At 41.9% G+C, this 11,856-nt stretch overlaps 1 protein-coding gene and 1 long non-coding RNA gene across 2 annotated transcripts; one reads left to right on the top strand and one right to left on the bottom strand.

Annotated features, from left to right (window-relative positions):
- Positions 1–2,930: 2,930 nt before the first annotated feature.
- LOC134012961 (uncharacterized) lies at positions 2,931–5,091 on the bottom strand. The gene is made up of 3 exons (XR_009928661.1): positions 4,942–5,091; positions 3,322–3,373; positions 2,931–3,179 (listed from the first exon to the last, which is right to left on the bottom strand). It is a non-coding gene; the product is annotated as an uncharacterized LOC134012961 (long non-coding RNA).
- Positions 5,092–9,674: 4,583 nt separating this feature from the next.
- On the top strand, positions 9,675–11,476 carry foxd3 (forkhead box D3). The gene has a single exon (XM_062452828.1). It carries the CDS (start codon positions 9,938–9,940, stop codon positions 11,045–11,047), a length of 1,110 nt encoding a protein of 369 aa, XP_062308812.1. The 5' UTR covers positions 9,675–9,937; the 3' UTR covers positions 11,048–11,476.
- Positions 11,477–11,856: the final 380 nt, after the last annotated feature.

Genomic DNA, 11,856 nt, shown 5'->3' with positions numbered 1-11,856 from the left:
AAAGAAGCCTTTGTGCTCCTCCAAAAGTCTGAAGACCCGTCGTTGGACACGGAGAAACAGCAGCCCAAGGAGCATTCCCCTCTGGGACATGGCGAGCCAGAACCAGAACGCATCGCACGCCGTCCAGCTGCCGTCTCCGTGCACATCCCAGACCTGATGCACATCCCAGACCTGATGCACATCCCAGACCTGATGTCCGCTCTCTGAGGCTGTGTTTTGTTGTTTACAGCGCGTGGGGATGTTGTGTGTTGTTGTTTTCGGTGCGTGGGGAGGACGAGTGTGTCATACAGCTGCTTGAGGAAGAAGCCGTGATGTCACCAGGACCAGAAGGCCCCCCCACAGGGACTCAAAACTCTCGCCCCTGGCCTCTGGCCCCTGGCCTCTGGCCCCTGGCCCCTGGCCTCTGGCCCCTGGCCCCTGGCCTCTGGCCCCTGGCCTCTGGCCCCTGGCCCCTGGCCCCTGGCCTCTGGCCCCTGGCCTCTGGCCCCTGGCCCCTGGCCTCTGGCCCCTGGCCTCTGGCCCCTGGCCCCTGGCCCCTGGCCCCTGTGGCCTCCCCCACACCGGGATTCGAACCCGGGGACCACTTAGCACCACACACACTGATTATACCCTCTGTACTTACCGTGTAGAAGCCAGCTTCACCGCCAGAAGGCCAGATCTTCAACGGGCGGTCTTGGGGCCCCTGCATTGCCGCATACAGGCCCCCAGGAGTGGAGCAGAGTGGTTACGGGGGACTCAGTGGGTGCTTCTGACGCCGGCATACAATCACCAACGGACTCTCTGATAGCATTTAGCTCCTTAAGCACTTTTATAAACATTCGATAACATTCAAAGAAGGCGGCCGGTTGTTCCAAATGACATTACCCCCGCTAACGCGAGTCATCTGACAGGAATACCTCTAATTTCTAGTATAGATTGTTTTCATGCAGAATTCTAACATGATAATTGAATTTGCTGTTCTGAGCTTCTCTCTCAAGTCCAGTCACATGGCAGTATTAGCTGGTTAGCCGGTCCTTTGGTTCACTCTTGTGAGCTGTGAGACTGCAGGCCGGGGAAGATGCTGCCAAATGACTATTTGCTGCAGCACTTTGATGATGCTATTACGTGTTTAAATAATACAAATAGACGGATTCTTCCCAAGTTCTTCTAGCTAACTGAGGGCCAATCATTGTGAGCAGTACGGCTAATATAACTCCATAATAATATAATATAACTCCAGCCAGAATGTTTGTTTACGGTCATTCACAAGATTGAACTGCCACGTGTTAACACAGCAGGGACAAAGGAATGGTTACATGGATTAGTTAGTTAGATAACATAAATAATATTATCGTTTCTGCATGTTAAAATGTTGCAGCAATCGTTGTTCTCATATAAGGTCTGTCACATAATAGATCATTATTACAATGTTGCTAGTTTGAATGTACATAAAAGGACAGGTAGTTTACTAAACCAAAGTGACTGGTTATTCCTCGTATAGGTTCTCAACAAGCAAACCTTGTAGCAGGGACCCCTCAATTTAGCAAAGAGGGTATGTATCTGGCAGATGTGTAAAAAATGTGACAGTGTTAAAACACACTGCCTCTACCCTCCTGTCCTGGGATGGGAGGGTCTCCACACCAGGGATTTTGTGCGGAGACCCGTCCGCCAAGGAAATCAATCTCAGGTTAGTAATTACCAAATGCCAATAGCTTTAAAAGGGAATCTTCACTAAATTAGCAATCGCTAACAACATTGTCCTGCTGGTGAATGATGTTAAGTTGTGAGAGGTATACTAATCTCCCTCTCTCTTTCCCTTTTCTTCTCTGCTCCCTCTCCTTCTCTGTTTCATTTGCAGAGGCAGTGTTGAGTTAGCTAAGTGAGCGACAGCATGATATTCAATGTGAATCCCTGTCAGGTGCCATTCCCTTAGCAGGGAGAGAGAGAGAGAGAGAGAGAGAGAGAGAGAGAGAGAGAGAGAGAGAGAGAGAGAGAGAGAGAGAGAGAGAGAGAGAGAGAGAGAGAGAGAGAGAGAGAGAGAGAGAGAGAGAGAGAGAGAGAGAGAGAGAGAGAGAGAGAGAGAGAGAGAGAGAGAGAGAGAGAGAGAGAGAGAGAGAGAGAGAGAGAGAGAGCCTGTAAAGCCGAGGAACGCGTTAAAAAATGTTTTCAAGAAATACTTTCAAATCTGACTCAGCTTGTCCTCTCTGTGAACAACACAAACGCGAGGACAGAGTTCTGGCTGTGGTCTGTACACGTTCAAAGGCAGATGCATATGCTTAGCCTTAGTTGCATGAGAAATACAAGTCAATGACTGATCCTCTATTCGAAAAGACTGGAAAAAACTAAATCCCCTTGTTGTGTTGTCAGTATCTCTTGACACCCATTCCTATGCAGAAACGGAAGCGTTTTATTTTTGGGCCCAACTCAAACACACAGAACATTGTTGCTCGCCCCCGAAAAAATATTCCCCCAAACTCTCCTCTTCATGCTTACATTCCAAGTGACTCATTCAAATTTAGACATTGATGCAAACCTCCCCTCTCTTTCACAGACAAAAGTATCCGCTTGTTATCCAGTGGTAGATGAGTACACAGGCTCCAAAGTCATGAAGCCCATTTTTAAACACATCCTCTGGGGTTGAAAACCCCCATTGTGCTATGTTAGACTGGACCAGTGAGTTCTCTTTCGTATCAAAGGCGGTCCGCGGGCAGGAACCACTCAGAATTACATGCAAAGGCAGACTTGTGATCTTTTTAATTATTCCGCACTTCATTTTTGTCCCACCATTCCAAACGCAACATGAAAATTGATTGCCTTGAAGATCCATCTTTATAATCTCCCAGGCCCATAAATTATCTAACTTTGGTCAGGGGACGAGGAACAGAGTCATAGGAGGAACCTTTTTCCCTCCTACCAGTGTGTTGGGGCTAATTGAATGGACTGCTCTTTGAGGTTGAAAAAATGAAAAAGAGTACACTTGTTATCTTGTGAATCCTCAAACATGTAAGATAGGAATCTCTTGAATGTCAGCGACAGAAATGGAATTAACAAGAGATCTTTTTATTGTTCCAGAAGGTCATTAGGCTGCCAATCGGGGTAATTATGGAAATGATCACCCCGGCTCTTCGGAATGTTTTCCAGTTTCCATAAGGACTGGAAAGCATTCAATCAGTCTCTCTCGTGGGAAAGTTCAGCCATAACTGCAAGTGTACCAGCAAAATCAAATTAAGCAAAGAGATTTCATTAGTATTTATAGCCTGAAGGCATTTGTTAAAGTACAGAGCTGAGAAGTTATGTAGGACTGTTGAGGGTGGAATTACAGGGTAATAACAAAGGCCATACCTGGAAGTCATGCACGCGGATAATGAATAGGAGGCATTGATTGCGTCTTTATCTGGAAGGAATATTAAACATTGATATTCATACAGTGTGATGTTTGACTTATTGACAGCAATGAGTGTTAGAATAGCAAAACAGACACATTTACAGTCAATTAAAAATATGTTTTATGAAATCATGAAACAAGTATCCAAAGGTTTACATAACATCATTTATTGAAAACCAACAATTGGATTTGAAAACATGAATGACAATACCAAAATTATTCTGGATATTTAAAACATCGTTTTAGTATCGTTTAGTAAAACGGAAATAACGTTTGATATTAAAATCCATAATTACATTCAAATTCTGGGAAATTCCAACCATATGAAAAATACATTTACATTCACTCATAAGTTCATTATTTATTTTAAAATAGAGGAACATTTTCCGATTGCTTTTCGGAATAAGAGATAGATCGTAGACTGAAAAAAATAATCTGAAATCAAATCAATCAGTCCTTCAGCAGAAACCTCGTGATTTCTACGGTCCAGGGACCGGTACCTGGGACTTAACCAAAAGGCTATATACTACGCGAGTCCATCACACATCCATCCAACGACTCCATCCAACGAGTCTCCTTCACAACAACCACAGGGTTTTCCTACTCATCCATAATTTGGGTAATTGGGTTCGAAAGAAGGTAAATCGGGTAAAACATTGCTGAGGGGGCTCTGACAGATTATTAGAGGCAGCTACCTCGAGTAGAAGGTAATTTACTGTGATGTTACAGATATGTATGCATCAATAGGCAAGAAGAAATTGAGTTCAAGGGTCACTATAAGTGCCACACGGAATAGGCTACATTACCAGGCTAAGGAATGACAGTTTCCTTTAACATAAATTACAGGACACGACTTACCATTTCATCTATCTGGTGACCATGTAGGCATTGTCACTAAGGCAAACATTAAAATAGCGTGTACATTCATTGTGGTGTTATCACTCGCTACTAGCATCTCCAAGGTTCTATCTCTGATGTAGTTTCTAAGGCCTAAGGTTGTGTATTGTTCTTGATGTCACACTTATTTTATCGCCTGGACCTGTTTGTGAGTTCTTCGGTTCCCCAACATTAAATTCCCATCTAGGTTTCCTTACAGACTATATCTTCAATGTCGGCCTACGCTATCTTTCTACATTTCTGATGCTAAAATTGTCACATTTCGTTTCCTATATCGTTGTCCTCTTACCACAGTTGGAGGCAATGATGTAAAATGCTACTGTAATTTGCATTCTGTGGTAATCCAATTTCAACTTGCATTTCCCTGTGCGACATTACATGTGTTTTGTATGTCAGCTAGTGGGCTGTGTTTTTTATACTTTACATTGTCACCATTATTTGTTTTCGATCACATTGCACTGAAATACAGAAGCCGTCGATATCCTTAAGACAGAGCGTCGAGCTGGATTTGCGTATAGGCTACTTTGTGTTGTTTACAACCGCAATGGCTGTACTCAAATAACACTCCCTCCACGTGCTAATGTGCAACTTCAGTCCTCATCTAAATGACAATAAAACTTACAAACTGGGTAACATTGCACATACTTAACAAGACACATTGGTATGTAAATCCAGCTCACATTGGTGTCACTTTCCCACCCTATTGCACCATCCACACGGCGAGCCATCCCGGCCAGCCTCCACGGGCCGCAGACACCCCTGCAGACCGTCAAACCAGTGGAAGGAGTCTCGCAAGCTCTCGTTTCAGCGGCGAGGTGCCCTGAAAATATTGCCGAGATTAAATAAATACACAATAACGACAGCAAATCATGGATAGGCTACACAGGATTGCGGCATGTGAAAATAATTAAGTGGTATCGATCTTAAACATTAGCAAACGGAATAGCAACTTATATTAACAATTTGCATAAATAAATCCGTATATCAAATTGCCTAATAAGAACAGTGAAAACACAATGACATGTTCTCTATCAAACATTTGTTTATGTAGCCTACAGCTTTATGGAACAAATTGTAAGGCAATGGATGATCATGGTTTGAGTTATATCTTCAGTAAATTTAGTTATTCTCCAAATCTAAATTTCCCAAAGCTTTCTGAATTCAAACAACCGGACATGTCAATTCGTTTTGTTGCAATAGTTGAGTTATTATCAGTGACATAATATTGTTCAAATAGTGTTTCAAATGTAACAATAAAACCAAATGGGTGCATGTTATTTATCAAGCTAAGTGGGCATTTGTGAATATTTTGCTAACTCTATGTGTATGGGCAATCCGACTATCCATTGAAAATGTACTGTTCCATGTCCATCATCAATGCTGACCGAAATATTCCAGGTGTTCGACAGACGAATCTGTGAAGGTAAATGTAAAATGATTCAGTCATCGGCCTAAATTAGGGTGAATCCGAATCTGCAAAAAATAGTCGACGTTGTTCTGGAATTTAACAGTAGGCCTATTCTGTCATTTCCTGTTTTGTTATCAAAGAAATGATGTCGTTACTTCAGGTGCATCTACTGAGTGCGACACACTCGCTGTTTTGGCCCTTTGCGCAGTGTTGTGACGGCGAGAAGCGCCTTAAGATGCCCACAAAAGGGACGGTTAAAAATGAGCTACATCATATTGTTTGACAGAAAGTTGCAGGTTGATAGAGTGGATTCTTCAAGGGGGTGAAAATGGCGAATTCTAGAAAAAAAGGCTTAGATCCTGCCTTCTGGTGGGTATAGCCTTGAGGGAATCACGGTGTCGACCATGAAAAATCCAATTAGAGATTGCATTTAAATGAAAAGTCATTTTTTACCTAAAGTATGACGTGAACACTTTCCCCTCTGCATGAAAAAAAACTGTTTTCCATTGAAAGGCTCGTTTTTATTAAATCTGACATGCTGATCATTCGGCGTTGATGTTAAATAATTAACATAATAGCCGTAATTAAAAGCGCGCTAACAATGCCATTAATTTATCATACCGTTTTACTAGCTTGCTGCCCCCAACTGCTCTCCCGTAATTAATTAAATGAGTTGCCTTTCAAAAATCTGTTTTTCAGAGCAGCTCTTAGAAATGTCTTGAAAAATGTTAACTTTGTATGATCACCCATTTGCGTGTGTCTAAAGGCCTATTTGTTCTATAAGGATGTGTTTTAAGTTATGTTGGTCTGGAACATTAAGATGGAACTCATTGATTGAATTGCACAGGAATATGTTTGCCGAAAGGCTAATTATTTCGTCTATAATATTTTGGACCATTAGAGGCTGCTGTTTAAAAAGCATTGTAGATATTTAAACGAGTTAGGGTTATATGAGTCTATGTGGGTATGCATCGGTATAGGCTCTATAAATACAAAACGTTAAACATCTTAAGATAAATACAGCAACCAATTTTGTCAGGTCCAAAAAATAAATAAATAAGGCTTAGATAATGCTGAGTACACAACCATTTACAGAGAGTGAAGGTTTTAAATAATAATGAAGCATCCTTTGATTTGGCAGTCCACTAAGGTGATTAGCTGTAGATATACGTGCTCGAGCCACAAGAGCGTCCTTCGAATCTTCAATGTCTCTTGTTCCTCTAGAACAAGATCACCCGAACGTTAAAAACAATGTTTTTTGTTTTGTTTTTTTTACTCGTGAAATAATGAACACAATGCAGAATCAAGTGTGATTGACACCCTAAATCATGGATATGCATATGGGTATCCGCGCGCATTACGCACGACTCCAGGCGCATCATTTCCTCATTCCCTCGGATCCTGTTTCCACTCGGAATAGCTCTTCGCATTCAAAACACATCCCACACCTTTCAGTTTCATCCTTCTTGCTTTTTATTCTATCAATTTAATTAGGTAGAAATTCTACAACGTTTTGCTATTTGGGGGTGTATTTGTTTCTGACCTTGCTTAGTAATCACATGCGGCGACCGTCTCCGCTTCGTCACCTGCTATCGCTGCGTCCTCTAATGGTTCATGCTGGAGAGAGTTAGCTTATTATTCTAAAAGGTTTTGTCGAGCTAAGCCGTGCATGTGTGCTTAAATGTACATTTCATTAACAAACTGCGAAGGTATAAAACCGGATTTATGAGGCTTCAAAAGATCACAGGAAGGACGGGTTTGATCCCCTCTCGGTGTAATATCAGTTACGCTGTCTTTCACAACACCGCGGCTCGCATTTAAAGAGGAAGGAGACTTTTACACCGATCTGTCAGCAGCTACTGTTCCTGTTCAGATAATAGATTATCTCATGTATAATTACAGCCTACACGTCATGCTAAATAACTTTGTCAATACATAAACACCATGTAAATATTCACTCTAAAAGGGTGGAAAGACTAGAAAAACTAAAAGATCTGGCTCTGATTTCATCTGCTAAGTAGCCGGTATTGATAGACTGCGGATCATACAGGTCACCGGGTGCTTGCCTGAGCTAAAGATTAGTACAATGCATGTCTAATCGGAGGACCTTGTCACCATTTTCACCATGACACACCATTATTAACGATATCATTAATTAATCCGACTTTTATCCAGCAAAGAGAACACTGTGTCAAAGGTTCTGGGAGGGAGCCCATATGCCAAAGGATATAACATGGAGTTCACAAGGAAACTCGATTATATTCGGACATAATGTGACAACGTCAACTTCAAATAATAAAGTATTTTTGGGACAGAATCAGAATTTCAGATATAATAAAAAATGATGTATTCGTTCTGTGATACTGTAGGTTGTAGGATTTTTCTTGTTTGCACTTTTAGCGCATGTTTTATGAAGTTATAGCCTAATTATTGGTAAAAGATAGTCCAAAAGCATGCATTGTCAATTATGTTTAGTAATTATTTAATATAATAGGTTACAGATAATACCATAGACAACTAAAAATAAAAAGGCTATTAGACTACTTAAATATTAGGCCAATATTGGCCAATTGGCTAATATTTTATAATAATCTGGTATAATAATCTGTGGTAGCCTAGTAATGGTTTGGTAGGCCAATGTGTCATCAGTTAAATATAAATGTATCTTAGGGCAGCATCAACGTGTTTAAAAATACAGACGCGTTGCATGTAATGTGTTCAATGAGAGCTTTGTGGCGCAAGCTGAATCCTAACAGTGTAACGCCAATCTGCAAAGGTAGCCGTTTTCCTTTACAATGCGCTCTAAAGAGGCGCTTTGAACTGAGTGAAATAGACCCTGTCATGCTTAACTGCTACTCCGTACCCATTGTAAAGTTATTTACACATTTTTGTTAGTTCTAAAATAGGGGTGGTAGGAATAATTGATTCTGTTGTCAATTAAAGATATTTTCATTGCTACTTTAGAGGACTGCCCGATAAAATCAATGGCACGTCATTGCTTGTGACATTTAGAGGCCTGGCAATTAGGCTTCGATGCCTCAGTGTGACTTACAAAAAGCTTCATGTTTTATAATTTCGTTATTTAGGCTGGAACATTTAAGAACGACTTTTACTCCCCGTTTTCTTAAAGGAAAGCATGGCAAAGATTATTTTCAATCTCTCCATCTACAATGATATAGGCTATGGCAACGTTTTCTCACACATCGCACGAAGCGTTTCAAGTTCTGAATTTGTCCTAGATCTCTTCTTGAGAACCCCATGCGTCTCGCTGGCAGGCTTCCGAATGGTTCCTTTGCATTCGCTTGGTCTTTCATTTCCTACTATTTCATATGTTAACGCATGCAATGATTAGGTCGTTAACACCTCAGCAAAAACAGTTAAGAATTCTTTATTGATACTTTCCATTGTTATTTCTCAATACCCTTTCCACCGTTGTCAAATCCACGGAATTAGTCGATTGTATATTGCCTTTTTTCGCATTTCAAATCCACGCTTTTAGAGATTCAAAAAGTGAAAAGAATTTCCCATGCACAGAAACATTTAATATTTAGCCGTTTAGCCTATATTAGGCCTAAATGGAACCACACGTAAAATAAATTAAATTATTATTCTATTCCATGCAACAGACGAGCACAAAATAACTAAAATAGATTCAATTAACTTAGCTGTCGACGTTTTCACCCAGAAGCCCTCAAAACAATTTGTTTAAGTAAAGTTAAGATTTGGTTTTAGCGCAGCCGAGTTAATGCGCATCACATCTTTCAATCATCGAGGGCAACTTCCCCCCCCTCCCTCTGCTACCGTTAAATGGTCTATGACGGACGGACACAGACAGAAAGTGGGAAGCAGTGTTCCTGTTGTCCCTCCTTTGTTGACAAATCCATGAACCAACTTCAGTTTGCATGGTTTAACAGGGGGACGTCTGACGTCACGCCGTCACGTGGCGCTACTGATAGTATATCTTAAACAGAAAAGTAATCTATCAGACAGTCCTTAAAGCCGGCTTTAAAAGCATGTGTCATATTGACTTCGCACTCAAAAATCACTTTTTTGCCGTTGCTATAGGAGATACCGACTGAAGGACACCAGGCGTAAAGCACATTAACCGAAATCCGTAAGACGCGACTGGAGAAATATTTTCTGAAGTTTAAGTTTCCCTGGCAGGCAACTCTGCCCTGCATTTAGATTTGGTGACATCCGATCTGACGGCGACGGGCCGTGCGCGCACTCACCTATATCCCTGTTGTTCCTCGGTAAAGTAAGCTGTGATGACCCTGTCTGGAGGCAACAGTTCCAACGACATGTCCGGTCAGACGGTGCTCACAACCGAGGATGTGGATATCGACGTGGTCGGCGAGGGCGATGAGAGTATGGAGAGGGACAGCGACTGCGAAAGCCAAGGTATGCAAGACCGCCCGGAGGAGGTGGAAGAGATCGAAGTGAAGGAGGGATCGGGGAGCCCCTGTGAGAGCACCGGGGAGGGAGAAACCAAAGCGGACGGACAGGAGAGCGCGTCGGGTGCCACGCAGAGCAAGCCAAAAAACAGCCTGGTAAAGCCACCGTACTCGTACATCGCGCTCATCACCATGGCCATTCTCCAGAGCCCGCAGAAGAAACTCACTCTCAGCGGGATCTGCGAGTTCATCAGTAACCGCTTCCCATACTACCGGGAGAAGTTTCCAGCCTGGCAAAACTCCATCCGCCACAACCTTTCGCTGAACGACTGCTTCGTCAAAATCCCCCGGGAGCCGGGCAACCCTGGCAAAGGCAACTACTGGACACTGGACCCCCAGTCGGAAGATATGTTTGACAACGGTAGCTTTCTCCGGCGGAGGAAACGCTTCAAGAGGCACCAACCTGACATTCTACGCGAGCAGACAGCTCTCATGATGCAAAGTTTCGGGGCATATAGCATTGGGAATCCTTACGGACGTCACTATGGAATTCACCCTGCCTATACACATCCAGCGGCTTTGCAGTACCCTTACATGCCCCCGGTGGGTCCCATGCTGCCCCCGACCGTTCCTCTGTTACCCTCCGCAGAGCTCAACAGAAAAGCTTTCAACTCACAACTCAGCCCCAGCCTGCAGCTTCAGCTCAACAGCCTGAGCACCGCGTCGATGATCAAATCCGAACCCTCAAGTAGACCCTCTTTTAGTATAGAGAATATCATCGGGGTCTCAAGCACTTCGTCCAGCGCCCAGACTTTTCTGCGGCCTCCGGTGACCGTTCAGTCCGCCTTGTTGAGCGCGCAGTCCCTGTCCCTTACCCGGACATCAGCTGCTATTGCGCCAATTCTGAGCGTTCCCTCTAATATCATATCGGGACAGTTTTTACCCACAGTAACGGCAGCAGTCTCCAAATGGCCTTCTCAGTAAAAGTAAAAACTCTTATTTTTCTATAGCTTTGGGGGGGAACACTGTACAGAATTATAGGCAGCACTGGAGATTGTCCGCCAATCTGTAGCCATGTATAGACTCTAAATGAGAGAAACGAAACGGAAAGCTTTCTGTACAGGTAATATTTGTACATATTTGTAAAAAGAAAATATTATACTGTTTGAATTTGATTTGTTTAATTTTCTTGTTTGAACTGAACAACAGTTATACATAGACGAGCTTTGGTATTATTTTACATTTTCTTTATTGTAACTGGAAGCTCACTGTTAGTGGTTTGTAATCAACGCGGATATTCTTTCCTACAACATGCTCTGAACAAAAAGTCTGTTTATAAATTCAAATATGTATTCTATGTAGATCTATTGTGTTGTAAACTGGATTCATTTGTAAATAAATCTAAGACAGAAACATAAATCCTCTTAACATTTCATTTAACTGATTCGATCATTCAGAATTTATAAAACACAAGAGCAAGCAAGGTTTTAAACTCTTAAAATATAATTAAACAATCTAGTCCCATAAGTGATAATAATGCCAGTGTAATGACATGTTTATTGCATTTGGTAATTGGCAATTAGGTCTGTATCCTGAAAAAAGGTTCTCAAACATAGCCTATATAAAATGTGCTTTAGAATTGTCACAGGCAAAATAAATCATAACAGCCTTTACTTCTTTTGAATTTCAGAAAAACAATTGCCTACAAAAAATACTAGCATTATATAATTGCCTATTATATAATTCTATTTAATTACAAATCATCCTTGGTGTTGAAATGGTTATTGCATTTT

This window comes from Osmerus eperlanus, chromosome 26, assembly GCF_963692335.1.
Source record: "Osmerus eperlanus chromosome 26, fOsmEpe2.1, whole genome shotgun sequence".
Lineage (NCBI taxonomy): Eukaryota > Metazoa > Chordata > Actinopteri > Osmeriformes > Osmeridae > Osmerus > Osmerus eperlanus.
The sequence above is the reverse complement of the archived record's forward strand: the minus strand, read 5'-3'. Positions and strand labels throughout refer to the sequence as shown.

Bases quoted from the DNA above. Each gene is read 5' to 3' on its own strand.
- foxd3 (XM_062452828.1), top strand. From the start codon at position 9,938: ATGACCCTGTCTGGAGGCAACAGTTCCAACGACATGTCCGGTCAGACG.